The sequence below is a fragment of the Sphaeramia orbicularis genome, chromosome 6 (assembly GCF_902148855.1).
Source record: "Sphaeramia orbicularis chromosome 6, fSphaOr1.1, whole genome shotgun sequence".
NCBI lineage: Eukaryota > Metazoa > Chordata > Actinopteri > Kurtiformes > Apogonidae > Sphaeramia > Sphaeramia orbicularis.
The window spans coordinates 36,098,679-36,119,605 of record NC_043962.1 but is presented as its reverse complement, the minus strand read 5'-3'; the positions used below and the strand labels follow the sequence as shown (position 1 = coordinate 36,119,605).

General features: G+C 35.1%; 1 protein-coding gene across 4 annotated transcripts in view; it reads right to left on the bottom strand.

The window, feature by feature from the left end:
* The window catches only part of lsp1a (lymphocyte specific protein 1 a), a 49,306-nt gene that overhangs the window by 6,496 nt on the left and 21,883 nt on the right, over positions 1–20,927 (bottom strand). For 3 of the 4 annotated variants that reach the window (XM_030137309.1, XM_030137307.1, XM_030137306.1), the window contains exons 4-13: positions 18,896–19,313; positions 17,226–17,377; positions 16,901–17,141; positions 15,444–15,581; positions 14,314–14,357; positions 10,824–10,905; positions 7,749–7,886; positions 5,407–5,499; positions 3,549–3,635; positions 1,137–1,236 (exon numbers count right to left, since the gene is read on the bottom strand). In XM_030137309.1, the coding sequence (XP_029993169.1) occupies positions 1,137–1,236; positions 3,549–3,635; positions 5,407–5,499; positions 7,749–7,886; positions 10,824–10,905; positions 14,314–14,357; positions 15,444–15,581; positions 16,901–17,141; positions 17,226–17,377; positions 18,896–19,313 (1,493 nt within the window). The remainder of the gene's footprint in view (positions 1–1,136; positions 1,237–3,548; positions 3,636–5,406; positions 5,500–7,748; positions 7,887–10,823; positions 10,906–14,313; positions 14,358–15,443; positions 15,582–16,900; positions 17,142–17,225; positions 17,378–18,895; positions 19,314–20,927) is intronic. The other variant, XM_030137310.1, reaches the window with a different exon arrangement.

Sequence of the window (20,927 nt, the reverse complement as noted above, 5' to 3'; positions counted from 1 at the left end):
CTTAGTCACAATAAAGTTTTTTAACCATGTACATTAAAATATAAAGGGTGTATTACAGTTAAAAGCAAAAAAGAGTAACATTGTTAAAAATCTATATTAGTTATTATCAGTTTTAGGTCAGAAAATTAAGACAGTTACATGATACAAAAAAAAAAAATCTTGGTCAAAATTAAACAACTTGACAGAAAAATCATGTTTTAGTCACAGCTCAGTCTGAAGCACATGTTAAAAGACAAAAACGACCGTTTTATTGTGACTTAAAGATGGATTCTGAGCTAAAAGCTTGTGCAAGTGGTTATAAAAGAGTGGGATACTGAAGTGAGGGTCAAAGGTCAGATACTAAAATACGACTGTGATGCAGGGGAGGTCAAACTTTATTTTTGTAGTTTTAGTTTCAAACCTGCCAGGTGTCATTACATCCTTTTTTCTATATTGATTCAATTACTGTACATTTTATTGTGTGTGCTTGAGTTACTGATTATTCTCAGTTTTTAACATATTTGTGGTTATTATAATGTCTGTTTGTCTTGTCTCTGAACCAATCAGATTCTGTAGAAACTTTTAAAATAAATTTGAAGCAAAGTTTTCCCCGTGATGACAGTTTATTTGTGGAGCTCAAATCTAAAAACACCCTAATAATTTTATTTTAAGCGATTTTCCAAAGTCCAGATGAGAGAACCTACATCCAGAATGGGTAATTTAGTCTCAAAAATGTTATTATTTAAGATCTCACTGTCTTATAAATTGTAATAAAAATGTCTATTTAAAGTAAAAATAACCCAAATCCCAGTGTCATTCAGATTCTGATCATGAAATTTATATTTAACACTTTAAATCTAAGTGTCCAGACATGTCGCATCTCATTGAACATACTTATATTATTGCTTGTCTTCTTTTATTTAAAGTGATTTGAACTGTTTTTTTAAATGTGAACATCTAAAATAAAGTTTCAGTTAAATGTTTGGAGAGTTATTTGAGTTTCACCTTCACCTCAGACAGATTCACCTCCAGTGTAATTAGATTACTCATAAATGTGCAGCTGATGCGACTAGTTGACACTGATTTTAAGAATAAAAACCTGTAGATTATTGTGATTATCTGCAGTAATGTTGTTTCCTTCCTGTCAGTTTTCTTACCGTTACCAAACTCTCCTCCGTCCTCTTTGTCCACAGGGATTTTCTCATACTTTCCATGACCAGTGACGACGAATTTGTATTTTTTACCACCTGTGGCGTTCTGAAGAGACAAGACACAACATTCAGATTATTCACTGAGATCTTCTCATCTGCATTTAAAATCCTATTGATACAGAAAATGTCAAACTTATTTTATAATAATGGTACAAGATAGTTTACTGAAGAAACACATCATTTGGTGTAATTTAACTGAATATTGAATACTTAAATTTAAGTTGTTAAACCAAGCCTCATTTATTTCATCACACAAAAATATAGTATTGAATGATTTACCAGACCCTTCAATATGTTCAATGACAACTTTTTTTTTAAGAACTTAATTATTTTCCTGAAATATTAAATATTTTTCTGTGCGTGGAAACTACATGATGGTTAATGTGTGGGCACTAAAACATTTATAAAGAGTTCTGTTGGCACTAAACACTGGACCTGCTGTTTACAGTACATGTAAGGATAATCAATGATAAAAACAGTGGGATGACTCTGATACAGCACAATAAAATGTGTGTTACAATCAACACCACCATTCAAATAACTGGGACACATTAAATTATAGTGCTTTGTCGTTAACAGGGGGCTGGGCTCCTTCTATAGTATGATCAATATTATTGCTGTATGTTTTCTTCCATTTTCAGAGTTAGATTTGTCAGCTGAAATGCTTACAAAAGCTTCAAAGTTTGCTTTTACTTAATTTTACTCAATGTTGCAAGACTCTTTTTTTTTTTACTGTTTTTAATTGTAGCTCTAGAAGCGTTTGCCTTTGTTCTTACCATAAATAATCCTTTTAAACCACTAGTAACTCTTACTCTTGAAGAAAAATTAGCTTTTAATCTTAAAACAAATAATACTTTGACATATATATATATATATATATATATATATATATATATATATATATATATATATATACATATATATACATATACATATATATATATATACATATACATATATATATATATATATATATATATATACATATACATATATATATATATATATATATATATATATTTATATATTTATATAATAGTTATTGATACCAAAATTGTTATCACAGTAACATTTTCAGAAATATCAGACCAGCCCTAATAATAGGTGCAATGGTGTGACGTCTTGTCCCAGTACTTTTATCAATATAATGTATATTAAGTAAAAACACTACGAAGTCTAATCTATTCCATCCACGTGAATCTCAGAACAAGGACCTTTCAGAGGGTATGAGGTTAAAGGTCACATGTAGATTGAAGGTTAGGTATTGATAAATCAGGTCTGGGTTAACCCATAAAGACCCACTGCTACTTTTGTGTCAGTTCCCAAAAGTATTTTTATCTCTATTTTAACCTTTCTTAAGTGATTTATTACCATTTATTCTATTATCCTCTGTATTTTGCTGTTTTTAGTGTAAATCAGGTATTTTACTATATTTAACCCTATCATGCATAGTGGTCACTCCAGTGAACAGTTATTCTCCAGCTGTTCTCTTGTATATTCATGGATTTGTTGTAGTTCCATATCAGCCAACACAGTGGACACTGATGCATCATCCCATACACTGTAATTCATTCCATTACTGTAACTTTCCTGTTCTTGATAAACCTGATCTGCAGTAACATATCTGAGTATAAATCCATTGCTAATTGTTTTTTGACTATAATTAACAGTTTAAAAAAAACAAAAAAAACAAAAACATGTTTTTTTGCATATTATCTGAGTGTGAAATAGCTAGTATTATAGTGTGTTAAAATGTGAGAAATTATCAGACTAGCAACATTAAAAATGTTTTTATTTCATAGTTTTCACTCAGTATGTCGCTTCAAAAATGAAACACATGATGTCCAGCTGAGTGGACATTTTTGTAACTTCATGAAAAATGGGTTCATAAAAAAATTTCAATCACATTGTTTTTTTTTCATGCCTAAAGAGGAATAAAAATAGTCAGAAAAAAATCTCATAATTCATGCATGAAAGGGTTAATTCACTGATCATGTAAATAGTCATAAAAAAAGTCATATTAAAGTTGAGGATTATTATATCAAAAACAGAGAAAACTGAAGAAAAGGTGACTTTTTCAGCAAAATATATCATTATCTGAACATAAACCAAGTGTCTCCATCCACTGTCATTGATCAAACTCTACTATGGAGCCTCTGAACGTCCAAATGGGTCATATGTGATGACCATGAGAAGATGACAAACTGCATTTTACACCAATTATTTACATGTGTTGATAGAATTAATGGATAAACAGGTATTCAACATTTTAGATCAGTAAATGGTTTTGGTCGGTGATGTATGTTTGGGTCCTTATGGTGACTTAAGGGTTTAGATGAAGTAGAATTAGTTACATACCTTTGCCTTTTGTCCCGCCCTCCCTGATGAGTCACCTATGACCTCCCACATGTTCCTCTTCTGCATCACATCTCCAGCCTTCACATCCTGACAAAGCAAACACAAATCTAAATAGAAGGTTCTGGAACAACTTCACCTACGTCCAAGGTGCATAGAGATGAAGCAAAACTAACTACAGGTGAAGAACTCCAGCAGAAGAACTTTATTTAATTCTAAATGTAGACCAATATGTTTTGGCTGGTGTCTGTCATCAGTATGCATAAAAAAAAAATACAATTTAAAGGCAATAGTTTGAGGTGTTGTAACAAAAAGATGCAACACCTTTTTACAGAGTATAAAGCAAAAAACAAAACATCGATAACTACATAGTTGAAATCTTGGTATCATGTGGTTTTTTATTTATTGTGTCTTTAAACTCACCAAACCTGAAATCTATCACTGACTTAAAGTGTCGGCTGATGTAAAATCTGAGATGATGCAGACAGAGATGATGCATATGGCAGATGGATACAGCGTTTTTGTCATGAAATAGTCACAGAACATACCAAAAAATGCCTACTAAATATATTCATCTAAACTTTCAATCCAATTTTTGTCACAGTTTTTATAAGGTTGCAGATAATCACTTCTACTGTAAGCAAACATGAAATAAATACATAAGAATGAATATTGTATTTACTTTTTTTGTTCTTTCTTTGATTTCTAAACATCCCTCCATCAGTTTTCTGAACCACTTTTACTTCTATTTCTACTATTTTACTCATTAATATAAATGTAATATATGAGGTCAGTCTGCATTTACCAGTTATGAATAAATTCATATTTTCATAATTCAACAGTTTATGTAATTAAATAAATATAATGAATAAAAAGTTATTAAACAAGAACATTTTAAAGTCTTGGAAACTTCAGGGAAAATGCACAGAGCCTGATACCAGCTAAAGCTTAGACCATAGGTGTCAAACATGCGGCCCGGGGGCCAAATCCGGCCCACCAAAAGGGTCCAGTCTGGCCCTTGGGATGAATTTGTGAAATGCAAAAATAGATATTAAGAAATTAACATCATTTTAGTTCTGGTTCCACATGCAGAACAATTAAATATCCAGTGGGTCAAACCAGTAAAATACTATCATAATAATCTATAAATACTCAACTCCACAATTTTCTCTTTGTAAATGTAAATATTTTCATGTATTTACACTAAAACAAAGTATAATTTCATGAAAAATGAGAATAATCTGAACAAATGTGAAAAACCTGAAATGTCTTAAGAAATATAAGTGCAATTTTAACAATATTCTGCCTGATACTAAATGTTTTGTGTGTTTGTAGATCCACTGTGATCTGTACGTTATATTGAACATGTGTAAATGATAAACTGAGGCAGAATATTGTTAAAATTACACTTATTCTTTCAGTTTGTTCAAGTTATTCACATTGTTTGAAACGACTTTTTGTAGATGTAAACATTTTCATTGTTTAATTTTACTTTTTTCTCTGTAAAACATGAGAAAAGTTTGGAGTTGACATTATTTATATATTATTATGTTATTACTTTACTGGTTCGGCCCACTGCAGATCAAATTTAGCTGAATGTGGCCCCTGAACTAAAATGAGTTTGACACCCCTGGCTTAGACGGTTGTTATTTCTCCACTAGAGGGAAACCTCACATAACTAACTTTCTGCCCCTGAACGCACCATTTCACAATCAGTCCAGCTGCTCTGCTCATCAAGTCCTGCCAAACACGCTGAAAGGAATTTAATTCATGCCTCAACTTCCAGCTCTGACACTAATGCAAATAAATAAAAAGGTTAAGAAATACAGAGGAGAATAAAGGTGTTGTGTTTGTGACTTACACTGGGTTTGCAGGGCGACAGTTTGCTGTCTGTCGGACCCTTCACCCACTGAGTGATCAGACTGGCCACGCCCACTTTCAACCCCTCTGCATCCTGATTGGAGGAATGAAAATAAAAGGGGATTTTGTCAGTGCTTTTTGATGAGTCTTCATATTTACATCTAAGTGAGTGTTTCACAGATGGAATCAAACAGAAGGACAGTGACAAAAAACAGGAATTTAGGAGGAAAGAACAGAATTCTTGTGTCTAAAAAACTATTAATTTAGGGTCTTACATTAGTTTGACCCTTTGACCTCTTCCGTACAGTCAGACTTCTGTTAATCAATATTCACTTCAATATGGAGGGCCATCTCTTTGCAACAATTTACATCAACATTTATATTACCTTTGAAAAGGACCCAAATCTACCAAAATTTATAGTGTCTCATATATTTTTCATATTGTATCTCAACATCTAACTCTACAATTCTGTCTGTGTAAACTACATTGTTTTGGCTCTTGTCTAGGTTTTACTGATACCTGTGTATGGATTAGTTTCAGGGATTTTAATATGATAATTTAATTTTTAAGAAAAAGTACTTGCATTTGTGTTTAGATTTCGACATTTTCTTTTTTTTTTTCTTTTTTTCCATTTTATTGTATGTAATGTGCAAACAACTAAAACCATACCAAGGTTATAATAGTTTTGGATTTTTCATTATAGTTCAGTTTTATTTAGTTTTGACTTTTTTTGTCTCTAATTCAGTTAGTTTTAATTTGTTTTTAGAGCAGGTTTGCTAGTTTTTTATTAGTTTTCATTTTTTTCCCTAAATGCTTAGTTTTAGTTTAGTTTTAGTATTAATTTTAGTTTTGTTGTATCTTTTATCTTCTTCGCCGTGGTATTCAAATAAATCCAAGACAGGACTGTGCTGCTTTCTCCCAACTTTAGTCTCCATGTTTCCAGGTAGAGTGGGGACCAGAAGATGACTCTAACCACGAGTGATGAGAAGTGACGGACCGTGAAGTACTGTATGGTGCCGCTAGCTAAAAATGCTAGAGCGAAATAAATCGCTTTCGTGCCAAAACGACACTGACAAAGATGAAAATGAAGAGAATTTTATCCATAATTTTCATACGTTTTACTTAGTTTTGCTAGCACATAATACAGTTTCAGTTAGTTATCATTTTTTTCTTTTAATAGTTTTTATTTATTTCAGTTAACGAAAATGTTTTTTCAATTCTAGTTTTGGTCATTTCGTTAGTTTTCGTTAATGATAAAAACCTTGAACCATACCAAAGCTAAACTTGTGATGATGTTGATTTTTGTCCTCCTTCACAAAACCACATTATTTTTGATTGTTCAGACAGTGTCCAGAGCAAATGGCGATGAAAGTGTGGAACACGTTTTGGTATTATGTTTTCAACAACCAAACAAAATGCAACTACATGGTGCCCTTTAGACAACTCACAGTGATGCTGAATTATTCCAAAATTAGTTTAATGGGATAAAATAATGCAGGTTGTTTTACTACTGGAGAAATGAAAGTATGACTTAAAAAATCTATATTTGTCAGGCAGGTTTTAACAGCAACAAATGTGCGATTATGTGAACTTTTTCCTCATTTACATTTTTTTTTTTTGGGCACCACCCCCTCTCATCGGAGGTCAACTTTATTTTAAATTTAAATTATTTACACACAGTGATTACTCCCGACTGACCCACATCCACCCCATCCCTTATACTGTGATAGCTCTAATATTGTGAAGTAAGCAGTGAACAGACAATATCATGAACAACAAGTTAGACAAAACTGGACAGAATTGGACCGATCATGGGTCAAAACACGATATTCAAAATCTCTCTGACGGGACATTTTAGAGACAATTTGACAGATTAGTGTTGCTAAATGACCCACATTTTTACTTTTAAATTCATTTTTGCTTTAGTTGGACCATAAGGGATTATCCAAAACAAGGAGCTACTTCACACTGAGATAAATGTTGGAATGACAATCAATTAAAGTTCGCTCTCTGACGGGACATTACTGTGTTTTGACCCTTATACAGACGGACATGGATGAATGGGTGGGAGGACAGACAGACAGATGGCAGACAGACATCTGAGTCATTTCTATGCTTATGATTGTCTCTGTTGCTAAAATCATGAAAACAACCTAAATGCACTTCTTCCTGTTTGGAGAATGAAGTTCCTCAGTGCTGCAACAGTTTACAACTTACAAATCCATAAATCCACATACGTGCTACTTCCAGCACAGAACAGACTCCCAAACACATACCACATTAACACATGATGAGCGATTTTTGCTATTGAATCTTTGACGCCGACATGAGCGTTATGTCACCTTGCAGGATGGTCCTTTGGTGGGACTCTGACTCCAGGCGTCTCCGGCCTCAAACAGGTTCTTCTTGGAGGAGACCACTTCAGGTGCACTGGGCAGGTCGACTGGTGCTGCCTTCACTGGCCAGCCCTCCTGGGAGTTCTGCACAATGAGAAGAAGTTAGTGTTCTGTACACTGGTGTAGTCATACGTTTATAAAATGAAATTATAATCTGTTTTTTGTTAGTTTGGGGAAAACAGTTTGCTTCAATTCATCCCATTTACAACTTCAGACATTGTTATGGTTGTGTTGATGTCAATTCAGTCATCTTTTGGTTTGCAAATGCTATTAAACTGTATTTTCATTGTTATTCTGCCAGTATCACAGCATTATATTTTTAATACGTAACATCTGTGTAAATTAATTTAACCCATAAAGACCCAGTGCTATTTCTGTGGCAAATCCAAAGTAGGTTTTTCTCTATATTTAAGTTGAGTGATTTATTACCATTTACTCTAATATTGTGCTCTGTGTTTTGCATTTTTAAGTGAAAATCAGGTATTTTCCTGTATTTAATATAGTGATGAAGTAGATGTTCATTGAAGTTCAGTTTAAAGTTAAGGGTTATTATATCAAAAACACAGAAAAATGAAGAAAGGGTGACTTTTTCAGTAAAACATATCAGTAACTGAACATAAACTATGTATCTTCATTTACTGTCATTTATAAAACTGTTGGTTTTACTAGAGAATCAATATTGCAGAAGATGACGGTGATTCCACGGTAACTACGGAGCCTCTGAACGTCCGAATGGGTCATATCTGATGACCATGAAAAGATGATGAACTGCATTTTACACCAATTATACTCAGTGCCAATGAAAGCGCAACACTTGAAGATTCTTATATATATTTTTTAAATCGATGAGGATTTTTATTCCATAAGCTCTTTGTAATTAATCATAGGCCGTTTCTATACAGTAAAAATAAAAAATCACATCCAAATTTGTTGACAAAAAATAAGGATAAAGGAAGAAACTCAAGGACCCCCAAAACCAAAAGTCACAAAGCGGTCCCAGAGGTGCTGCAGCTCAATGTAGTGATCCTGCTGTGGCGTGGTCACACGTGCTCGTCCAGGGCGAGGTCTGTCTGCAGTTGAGCCAGTTTCTTCATGCCTCTGTTGCATCTTGACTATGGTGGACACATTGCATCCAAAACGGCGCGCCACCTGCCGAGCAGAGATTCCGGCCTCCAGGAGCCCCATAGCATGGCATCTTTGGTCACGTGTCAGTCTAGGCATCGCTGAGTTATTGCAAATTATTTTGGTGCTTTTCAGCTTGCCTTTATATACAGAACATGACCACTCCTTAACTGACCACAATTCCTGAAGTTGAGCAGTTCATTGCTGAGCAGTGAGAAAAACAAGTCTTATGAATGCAGACAATTTCATTCAAGCGTGACAATAGCTCAACCCGTCTCAGGTTGTTAAGAAATTGTCTGGGATTATCTTATACAGGTGAAACTGAAACATACTGTTGCAGCTCAGGAACAATAAAACACATTCAAGTGTTGCGTTTTCATTGGCACTGAGTATATTTACATGTATTGATAGGATTAGTGGATCAACAGGTATTAAATAGTTTATATCAGTAGATGCTTTTAGTCGCTGGGGATGTTTGGATCTTAATGGGTTAATTCAGGCAGCAACTGAATTCCATGTTTGAACATTTCTTTACAAATTCTGTGTAAACTTCATTTCTACTTGCCTTTGACATCAAAATAAAACATGGATTATTTTTTAATAATACATGCATTATTATTATGTTCACTTTATTACTTTTTTAGATTTGATTAAATCATGTAGAGTTATTTGGGCAGCCTTTGTCTTCCATACTGTCAGATTGTGTGATGGTGTTACACATAAATAATATTTATTACTGTTGGGACAAAACTGAGACTGATCAAAATACTGATTTATGTGACTTAAAGGTGTTATCTCATCTCCTAAAGAGTTGAGAGAATCCTTTCTTCTTCAGGGCTGTAATTTCCAACCTTTGCAGCTCGTTGTGTTAAACCTGTTTTCTTTTTTTAAGTGCTCCATAAATAAGAGTGTCTGCTGTTAACCCCAGGTCAAACTGCACACTGTTAATCAACGTGGGAACCGCCAGAGGTGAGGAGTGAAAACAGGGAACGGAAGAATAAAAATAAAAACCTCTGAATGTCAGATATTCCTGCTGTATATCTGCCCGACACACGCAGATACAAAAACAGTCAACGGTGACGTCATGACCCAGGTGCTGCCGAGATTTGGGACCTTGGCACAATAAAGGTCAGAGCGGCGTTTCGTCCCTCAGCGGCTTTAAAACAGCAACATCACAAGCCTCTGACTCGGCAGAAAACAGAGTCTAAAGGTGAAAATGCCAAATACTAACCAGATTTCCAATTTCCTGGAGAATTAACCCTTTGGATTTTACAACCTCATGACTTCTGACATCTGCTCTTTATAATTTTAGCTCCATGCTGGCGACTTCAGGACTGACCCGGAGAACATTTATTTCTGTTTAGGGGTTAAAACACAGTGAGACAATAAGGCTTTGAACCTGCTGGGAAATGACACCGTGGGCAGGAAAATCATCTGTAATAACCAGCTGTAGTGGAGTAAAGAGTGAAGGTCTTTGCACATGAGGGTCATTTTTTCATCCATTTAATTTCCCTGTTCATATGTTTATTCAAGCTCTTTTTGCCATGAGTTCTTTCACACAGATCATGAATGTAAGGTGGAAAAAATGCTGTTTATTTAAATACATTTTACAAAGCTGATTATTACCAGTTTAACCAAGTAAGAACAGAATGTGAACCTGTGGATTTCTATCCAAACTTACATATATGAAAATAGATAAAAAGAAGATAAAGGCAGTGAGCTAAAGGCAATGTGTTGTATTGTACTGTATGTATTTTGTATTTTCAGGTTGCATAAATGTGTTGGTTCCACAAGATTGTAGTAGCTGTAGTACTTCAGTGAAGCTACATCCCACCTGATTTATTAAAAAATAAAGACACAAAAGGTTGTATATGGGTCTTTTTTTTTTTTTTTACTGACCTCCACAGCGTGAGTGTACTGCTCCAGCTTGTTGTCGATCTTTGTCAGCAGGACGGGGGGTTGTGTCTTCTTAAAGCTGTTACTGTTAAAAACATAACAAGAAATAGAGCCATGTCAATCCATCAAATCTAACAAAACTTAGTTTAGTTTATTTCGAATATGCAACAAAACAAAGTAATCCTATTTAGTCTTTACAAAAAATTGAATGAAAACAGTGGAAAATTTCACGGGTGTACGGAAATATTCAGAATATTCCATTTTATGCCTCATCTTGCCTGATGATCAAATCTTTTTATTTTTTATTTCTTTTCACTTATTGTTAAGATTAGTCTTCATTTTTTTCTGATACTAATTTGGTTGTTTCCTTAGCAAAGTATTTTAAAGAGTGAGAAAGAAGAAATGTCAACCATGTTTCTAATTAAAATATTTGGCTAAGGTTCATCCTCCAGTCTTAGGAGTTTAAGGCAGTAAAATTTTCATCTTAACATCCACAGTCCATGTCTTTTCTTCTCAGATTTTCCCACATTTGAAGGATTAATGATGCAGACAATAAACTGCATCATCCTGCATCTGACCTTGTTGCATGTACGAGGGCCGTTCAATAAGTTCATGGCCTCACCCAGAACAGAACAACACAGACTGATAATTTATATTTTATTTTTCAACATAATCTCCATTTACAGCAATGCACTTGGTCCATCGATGTTCAAGCATCACTATCCCATCACGAAAGAATGTAACATCCTGTATTATAACAACCAGTATTTCTGGGTGAGGCCATGAACTTATTGAACAGCCCTCGTAGAGTATTTACTATCTTTCTACCACACTTCTTCATTTGTCATTTCCTACATAAAAGCAAAAAAATACAAAAAAAGAATATCAAGTGGATCAGACCAGTAAAACACTATCAAAATAACCAAATTTTCTCTTTTAGTGTAAAAAAAGGTAAAATTACATAAAAAAAAAATTTACATAAATGAACTGTCCTTTCACAATAAAATGTTAATAACCTGAACAAATATGAGGAAGAAGTGAAAACTTGGTGTTCGAGTAGCAAATGTGTCCTCCAGCATCTGACTCACATCTGAGTTTTATGGATGAATGAAGCTTTGTATAAACTATTTCTCTGAAGATCCTGGAGGAGTTTTGTTGTTCCCTCCAGCTGTCCAAACCTCCACTGTCTTCTATAAAAACTGAACACTCCCCAAATTTTTTTTTTATTCCTTTAGAGATACGAACTCTGCTGCTGGATGATGTCATTTCTTTACAACACGGGACAAAACATCATTGATCATCTGAATCATTTGTCACGACATGTTGCGATGCTGCAAAGCCACGCCCACTTTTCAGAAGAGGTTTTATGACGGCAGCTGAAGTGATGACTGATGGAACCACCTGAAATGATCCAACACTTCGTCTATGAAATGAGCACATTCTCATGCACTCACTGGAAGGTGACGGTGTTTTCTGACTGTTTGTGTTGTGAAATTTGTTCTTAACCGTCCTGTTGTCAGAGCTCCAGCTGCCCTCTGACATCCCGCCTCTCTGTTCCTGGTACAGTTCTTTAAAACTAAAACTTCTCCTCTGAGCTGATAACTTCCTGCAGCAGACTGCCTGGAGCCGCTGTACCTCACCATCCACCAGAGAAAACACAGGCGCCTGCATCTGGACGGAGTTAAACTCAGCCATAAATCACGCCTGAGGAGAATGATGCACCGAGAGGGAGAGGAGGCCGGCCCTCTCATCAGTGTTTACCTTCAGACGGCAGCTGCTAAACCAGCAGACCTGCTGCACAAACAAACAGGAACCCACAGAAAAAAGGCTGAAACCTGCTTGGCTAAAGGCAGGTCTGATCAGGGTGTACGGTGGCCTACAGGGATCAGCTGCAAAACTGACGGAGGGTTTCACTTCATATTTTACTGAATTTATAATTTATTCTTCAAACTAAATGTACTTAATATTTTTAATATTAATATCTACCAAATTTATATTCTTATGTATAAAATTCTGTATAATCAAAGTTCCTTGCCAGAGCATTTCATTTTGTACTTTATAACCAATGCTGCAGTTCATAGATACAATACTCGTCAAAATCAACATTTTCATTTGCCTAAATGTGTCACATCAAGAGCTCAGTTTTGTATTAGGTATAGAGGGTGTAAACTGTGGAGCCAATTTTCACATGTTCCTGGAAATACCACATCACAGATATCCTTGAAGAAATATTTAAGTTAATCAATTACGATCTTGCATTGATATATCTATATATTTTTATTTTGTCTTTCTTTTTTTTTAATGAATTCTGAATGTGTATGGACTATGGAAGTCTCATAACTTTTATAATGTTTATGTATTTATAAAGTGGAGGCTTTAAAACAAGCCATTTTAGGCTTTCTGCCACTCCCTGCACCTTTACTGTTTTATTATGTCTTTGATCAGTGTTCTGTATGTGCAAAATAAATCAATAAACAAGAAAAGCACTCGGAGAGCGCAGACCTCCGCCAAGACAGATCTGCCCCCCCCCGATCACCACCAAAATTTAATCATTTCTTCCTTGTGCCAGTATCAACATTTCCTGAAAATTTCATGAAAATCCATCCATAACTTTTTGAATTATCTTGCTAACAAACAAGCACGCACGCGAACACACAAGCAAAGCGATCCCAATACCTCCTGGCAGAGGTAATCAATAAACTTCATGCACACTGTTTATCAATATGTACCATTCAACATATTTTAGGATGCTTTAGCTTTTGTTCTCACTTCCTGGATGTGATAACTTGGAGGAGTCTTAGGGCTGTAAACGCCTCCATTTTTTTTTTTTAAAGCAATACTTATTTTCATTCTTAATATGCTTTTCTGTTTGAACAAAGAACACATAATTGCAGCTTTTTTGCTATTGTATTGAAAATAATGTGTGTTGCGCTGTATGTGTTACGTGTTTTGTTTTATGTGTTATGTTTTCTGTGTTGTATTTTGTGTGTTGTATCTATAATGTTATGTTACATTACATAACTATCTATAATGTTAGATTCTGTACATTGAAAAAAAAAAAAACAAACATATCTATATCTATCTATCTATCTATCTATCTATCTATCTATCTATCTATCTATCTATCTATCTATCTATCTATCTATCTATCTATATCGATAGATAGATAGATAGATAGATAGATAGATAGATAGATAGATAGATAGATAGATAGATAGATAGATAGATAGATAGATAGATAGATAGATATAGATATTAAGTTATTACAATTTTTTCAGAAATAAAAGTTATTCTTATCGTCCTAGGCCAGTTTAAAGGCTGATAAATTCAACAAATTAGGATAGATACTGAGTCAATATTAAAAATGTAAAACAGATTTCAGGTTGAATTTTAGGAATGTGTGTAATGTGTTATAATATGCATAAAACAAAATGATAACAGCAAATTGTGCTGCCATGATAAGGATACTGAGTGTATTGTTAAACATATTTACCTTTTCTTCAGGGAACGGTTCAGGGACTCTGTTCTCTCTGTGATCTAAAAAACAAAAACATGTTAGACATTTTCTGTGTTTCTGCTTTGGTTTGGAGTTGTGTAAATTACAGCTCTGCTCACACTGCCATAAAAGAGTAGACATCTGTGTCATTAGAACAACCATAGCGCTGAAGCAGAGGATGATGGGAGAGCTACTGCAAAGGTCACATGTTTGTCACATGTTGGTGAAAAGCTTTGTTTCACTGCTTTTAATTTTCTCCATCTGCGGCAGATGACTGATGTTCAGGTCGGTTTTTGACCTCAAACATCAAAGTCTGATGTGCAGATGCTCAGGCTTTTAACTCTGTTCGCAATAACACACACACACACACATACACACACACACACACACACACACACACACACACGGAATAACTGCCCTTTATTTTTGGACTTTTTTAATGTTTTACTTATTAATGGTTCTTGTATTCTCCTTTCAGAGCATAAACAGTCACAGTCATCTGAATACGCTACACATCACAACTTGTGTGAACCACGCCACATAATGATAAGATCTGAACACATTTTACTCATTTTTTCTTAAATCACAGCACAACAAAATGCAACAATGTCTGTAAATGTAAAGTCGAATGAGGCAAACCTATACAAGATGCAGAGGTGCAGAACTGACATGCAGTGTCATGCACACAGCAATCTGTGACAACATTTAAATCAGTAATTACTGATACGACATTTGACAACAGAGTCTCCAAAGTCCCAGAAATAGTATTTTTATCCTAGTTTCATAATGAAAGAATATCTTTCGGGACTGGAGGCTCTGTAACCAAACACTAGCCACTGTTCATACACCAAAACGTCTCCAGTCAACAGTGAGCTCCTGAAACACACAGCATGCTTCTGTCTCCTGGTGCAGAAACACACACACAGACACACACACATGCAACTTACAAGCTGAGACTGAATGGTTCAACTGTAAAGATAACACATGTATTTGTCATGAAAGAGACATCATCCTACTCAAGTCAATAAGTTAAACAAATATGCAAATTAATGGATTATCGCGTTCTCGAAGGAACAGAATTAAAGCACTCAGAGCTTTAAATCTGAGCCTGGATCAGCTGTTTTTACCTTGTGAGTCGGAGCTTTGGGGCTGAAGGGACTGAACATCTCGTCTCCATCAACACCTGTCGTACTCAGGTTCTTCATCCTCTCTGCCGCCTCCATCCTCCTCCTCTCAATGTCCTCCTTCATCTGCCTCTTCTCCTCCTTAAAATAGCAGGAGCAAAACACTGTTAAAACCAAACATTACATGGATCTAATTCAAAGCTGAAACTAAAGACAGTTTGGTCCCTGTTAATGTTGAGTTTTGGATATTACTGTTGCATTAATGTGTATATTGCACTTTAGTGTTGTGGGTAAATAAATTAGCTGGTTTCAGGTTGTGACTTTATTTCAAGCCCTTAATAAATTCCTGCATAAGTATCTGAAATTCTTATGGATAAGCGCAACGTAGCAACTCAAGAGTTTGATGGATCAGGAGTTGACCTTCCTGTATCTCACAGGTTTCCTTTGGTTTTTCTAGTTTTCCCTATCATTAAAAACATGCATGCCAGGGTAATTTCTTTATCAGCACCCTGGTTTTGATCTGGATTATATATTACCCATCGAAGAGGAGGCAAGGGATATTGTTTTTGGTTTGGTTTGTTTGTTTGTTTGTTTGTTTGTGAACACTCTAGCAGCAACGTTATTCGTTGAATTCATACCAAATTTGGTTTACAGATTCCCAGTGACCCAGAATAGATCTGATTACATTTTGGAAAAAGTAGGTCAAAGTTCAAATTTTTTATGAATTTTTAAAATCTTTTTTTTTTCCCATTTATTAATAACAGGAAAAATTTCAAAACGTCTGTAGCACCAAAACTTTTGGTTGAATTCATGCCAAATTTGGTTTACACATTGCCAGTGACCCAGAAGAGATGTGATTACATTTTGGGAAAAGTAGGTCAAAGTTCAGATTTTTTAATGAATTTTTTAAATATATTTTTTTCTCCCATTTACTTATAATGGGGGAAATTTCAAATGTCTATAAAAACATCAATTTTGTTTCAATTTACTTCAAACTTGGCATATATATATATATATAGAGGCAATTGATATGCTGACATCAGCACACACACATAGACATGATGACACCAGCTGGATCGACGCCAAAATAAACTACAATATGTGCGAGGGGCGGGGTTTGTTGTGGCTGGCACCACTTGTTATTATTATTACTAGATTATTATTAACTATTATTGAATTTACCTTACTAAACTACATATGTGCTACCATGCTTGTTAAAATTATTTTAAAAAGTAGAAATGAAGTCATTGGGTCCCTGACATCAGTAAGTTTCTGAACAGTTGCTCTACTTTCCGTCCACTACTGAATTAAACATTAAATTTATGGCTTAATCCTTTCAATTCAACTAATTCTAGAAATGCACCAGGTATACAGCTCAATAAGAAGGAAGCTGTTGTTAATATCTACACAATAACTCATCTACACATTGATATATTTCGCTGTGAAACAGATGTTGTTACCTCCTCTTTGGCCATCCGCTGCTGCTCCTCCTCCTCCCTCCGTCGCTCCTCTTCCTCCCGGACTCGGCGTCTGTCCTCCCTCCTCTTCTTCAGCTGCTCTAGCTCCTGTTCGGCTTCCACTTGTCGGTGTCTCAGATGCTCCAGCTCCTGGCTCTCCTTCTCCTGGAGGCTTCGTCGGATCTTCTCCAGACGCTGCTCCGTCTCCAGGATGGCCTCCGCCTCCTCCGGCTCCACCGCTCTGCTAAACACATAAGACCAGTTGTGTTTAAAGTGGTTCAGTGTCCAGACATTTAGAACACACTCACTAAATGAACTCACTACATACCTGGTGGACCTTCTTGTCTTGCTGTGGCTGATGCTGTTGTATGATGTCACCTCATGATCTGTGGCGTCTCCGTTGGTGTTGATGTGTTTTGGCTCTTGGTGCAGGAAAACCTTGGATGTGTAAGACACTTTCACTTCTTTTCTTTTTTCAACCTGTGAATAAATAGGTACATTAAAGTATAACAGCTTGTAAAACACAGTAGAGTGATTTTCCTTCAGATCAAAGTTGCTTAAATATAGAAAAATATCAGCGATTTATACTTTTATATATATTTATAAGTTTAATGGGAGGTTTTTTCTTCCTATGTGAGATGGTTCACGGTACTTTATTATCCCCTAGGGCAGGGGTGTCAAACTCATTGTAGTTCCAGGGCCACATTCAGGCTAATTTAACCTCAAGTGGGCCGGACCAAAAAAATAATAGCATGACTTATAAATAATGACAACTTCTATTTTTTGTTTTAGTGCAAAAGAAACAAAACAAAAAAATCAAAAACATTAAATTATGAAAATATTCACATTTACAAACTATCCAAACAAAAAAAGGTATGAATAACCTGAAAAAAAACTGCAATTTCTTAAGAAAATTAAGTGCAATTTTAACAATATTATGCCTCAACTCATACATGAGCATTATGGATCAGTTCTACAAAGGCACAAAACACTTAGTAACAACCAGAATATTGTTAAAATTGCACATAATTTTCTTTAGACATTTCAGGTTATTCTCATTTTATTCTTAAAGGATAATTTGTTCATGTAAATATTTTCATAATTTAATGTTTTTTTTTAAAGTTATTTTCTGCACTATAACAAGGAGAAAAGTTGCATTATTCATCAGCATAACATGATATTTTTTCCACATTAAACCAAGAAGAAAATTTGGAGTCATTATTTATAAGTTATTATGTTATTATTTTCCTTGAGATCACAATGGTCTGTATGTGGAACCTGAACTAAAACTAGTTCAACACTCTTGGTTGATTATATCTTCAGTGTAATTTCTACACATTCCAAGTTCATCCCGCGGGCCTTACTGGACCCTTTGGCGGGCTGGAGTTGGCCCGTGAGCCGTATGTTTGACACCCTTGCCCTAGGGGCAAATTATTGTACTGTAAGTAGATGATTAGTTGTGGTAGAAAATTATTATTTACAGTCACAGCATGAAAGATATTTTAGAAATGTAGAGATAGAACATTTAGAATCAGAGTCATGGATAAAAAAAAGGAAAAGATAACAATTTAAACAAAACTAACCAATGCAATGCAATATTTACAACAATATAAAACTATATTATGACATTTGTCATTATTGTTTTTTGGCCCAGACCCCTGTTAGAAAAGAAACACCTGAATCCAATGTGAGCCAGTACTTTTGTCCATATAGTGTACTTGTAACTGAGACTTGACAACCTTAACATCTGACCTAACAAGAAATTAAAAGTCAAAATATTCACATTTTTTGAGAACACACACTAGTGACACACCTACAAACAAATCACAGATATTGATTCAAGGCTTACGTTACTTAATAAGTGTTTTAGGACAGTAAACATGGATTAAAGAATATTTTTATTTAGACTGATGACTAGAGAAGCCCTGTCTTTACACTGACTCATCTTGATAAATGTAAAACTTTAAAGAGCAGTTGTTTAATAATAGGAAATGTTACCTCTGTGTTAGGTCTTTGACTCTCCTCCCTCCTCCTGGGCATCACCTCCTCCCTTCTCCTCTTCTCCTCCTCCTCCTCCTCCTCCTTTTCCTCCCTCTCTTTCTCCCTCCTCACCCTCTCAGCTCGAATCACCCCTTCCCCTCGGTCCTTCCTCCTCTCCATCTCCGCTGTCATCCTGTCCGGCTCGTCTGCGTCCTGTCTCTGGAGTCGGCTGGAGGACGTGATGGAGGCCTGGGCGGTCTTCTCAGCTCTAGTCACTGTGTTTGTGTCGTCCTCTTCGTCCTCCTCCTCCTCACCTCCCTGACTGAGCTCCTGCAGACGCTGCTGTCTCCGTCTCTCTCTGCGCTGAGTCCAGTCGCTGAAGCCCTCGTCCTCCTCCAGGGATGGAGAGCTGCTCGGCTTATAGCTGCCATCATACCTGAGGGAGGACACATTATCTTAATGAAAAATTACACGTTATTTTGCACATGGCACTTTATTAATGCTCCTTACTGTTTGATCCTGTTCCTCCAGATTTTCAACAGTTCTTTTTTATTCTCTAAATTATTATGTACTGTGTGTTTGCTCTTGTATTCTATTTTTTTTTCTTTTATCCTGTTTTTTTATTCTTATGTTCTATTTTTACTCTTTGTCATGCTGCGGCTGCACAATTTCTGTACAGTTTCCCAGTTTGGGATCAATAACATCTATCTATCTATCTATGAAAGCTGTGGGCACCCAAAAAAATCAAGCTTTTATTTCTAAAGTCATGAAACATTTTATAAACTAGACTTTGATATCAATTTAAAGTTTAATAGGCCAAAATGCAGCCAAGAGTTAGTTATATTCAGCATAAAGTTATCTAAATAATATGATAATGTATGATAGAAGCTGTGTTTCTCTTGCTTTATGGAGACCAATTTTTCAAAAATTCATAAACTTTGAATTGTTTTTATTTAACTTTGTATTCAATATTTCACCACTGGAATACATTTTAACTTCATTATTTTAGAAATTTTGCATTGAAAGAAAGAAAGAAAAAAAATCCAGTAATATTAATTATTAAACCATTAAGTTTAGGTAATGTAAATATATAGTTAAAAGGTAATTATAATATGAACATGAAGCAACCAGCTGGAATTCTTACAACCATCCTGTACAATGCAAAAGATGCATTTAAAGCCAGTGAAAGTGCAGACTGTGCAGGTGTGCAAATGAATGTCTTTCAGCAGCTTTATGAGCATCCTGCAGCAGAAGCTAAAGAAAGAAACCAGAAGGCACAAAGCAGAAGAGGCACTGTGATTGGATGGTAATGCAAAACATGGAACCAGAGGACAACTGGTAAAAAGTGTAGTTTTTTTTTCATTTCATTTATTTATTTGCATCAGACATGTAAATAGTTACAGTCCATAGAGTATACAGGATTCTGTTGGGTTTCTGTAAATTGGCTTAGAGTCTGGTTCTGACCAACTCTATATATAAAGTGTCATGAGATAACTTTTTTGTTGTGATCTGGCGCTATATAAAGAAAATTTGATTGTTTGAGTGATTTGATTGGTTTTCCCCTGTAAGTCGTTTTGGAAAAAAGTGTCTGCCAAATACATAAACACAATAATAAAGATTAAAAAATAATAATAAAAAGGGTTATAAATGTAAAAACAACACACATGCACACACCCTATCTTCAATACCAAGTATAAAGATGCTGGTGTCAGTATTTAACAAGTGTAGAATCAGCATAAAAGTCAGAGTTAACAATTGTAAAAATCACAACATTTCTAGAGTGACTTAAACGCAGTATAAAATTCAAAATTGCTTTCCGTAACATCTCATAATAAGAGCGAACTTTATTAAAACAGAACATACCACTAGCACTACAGCTACGATAAAAACCATGTGTAAAAAGTTATCTAAAAACTATTACATTAACCATTCCTGTCAGTTTATGAGGGCAAATGTTTCCTCTATGATATGAAGTGGTGAGAGTTCTTATTCTTTCCGCTTGGAAATAACAAGAAGATTTGATTTGGACTCTGTGATAACATGTGCAAAT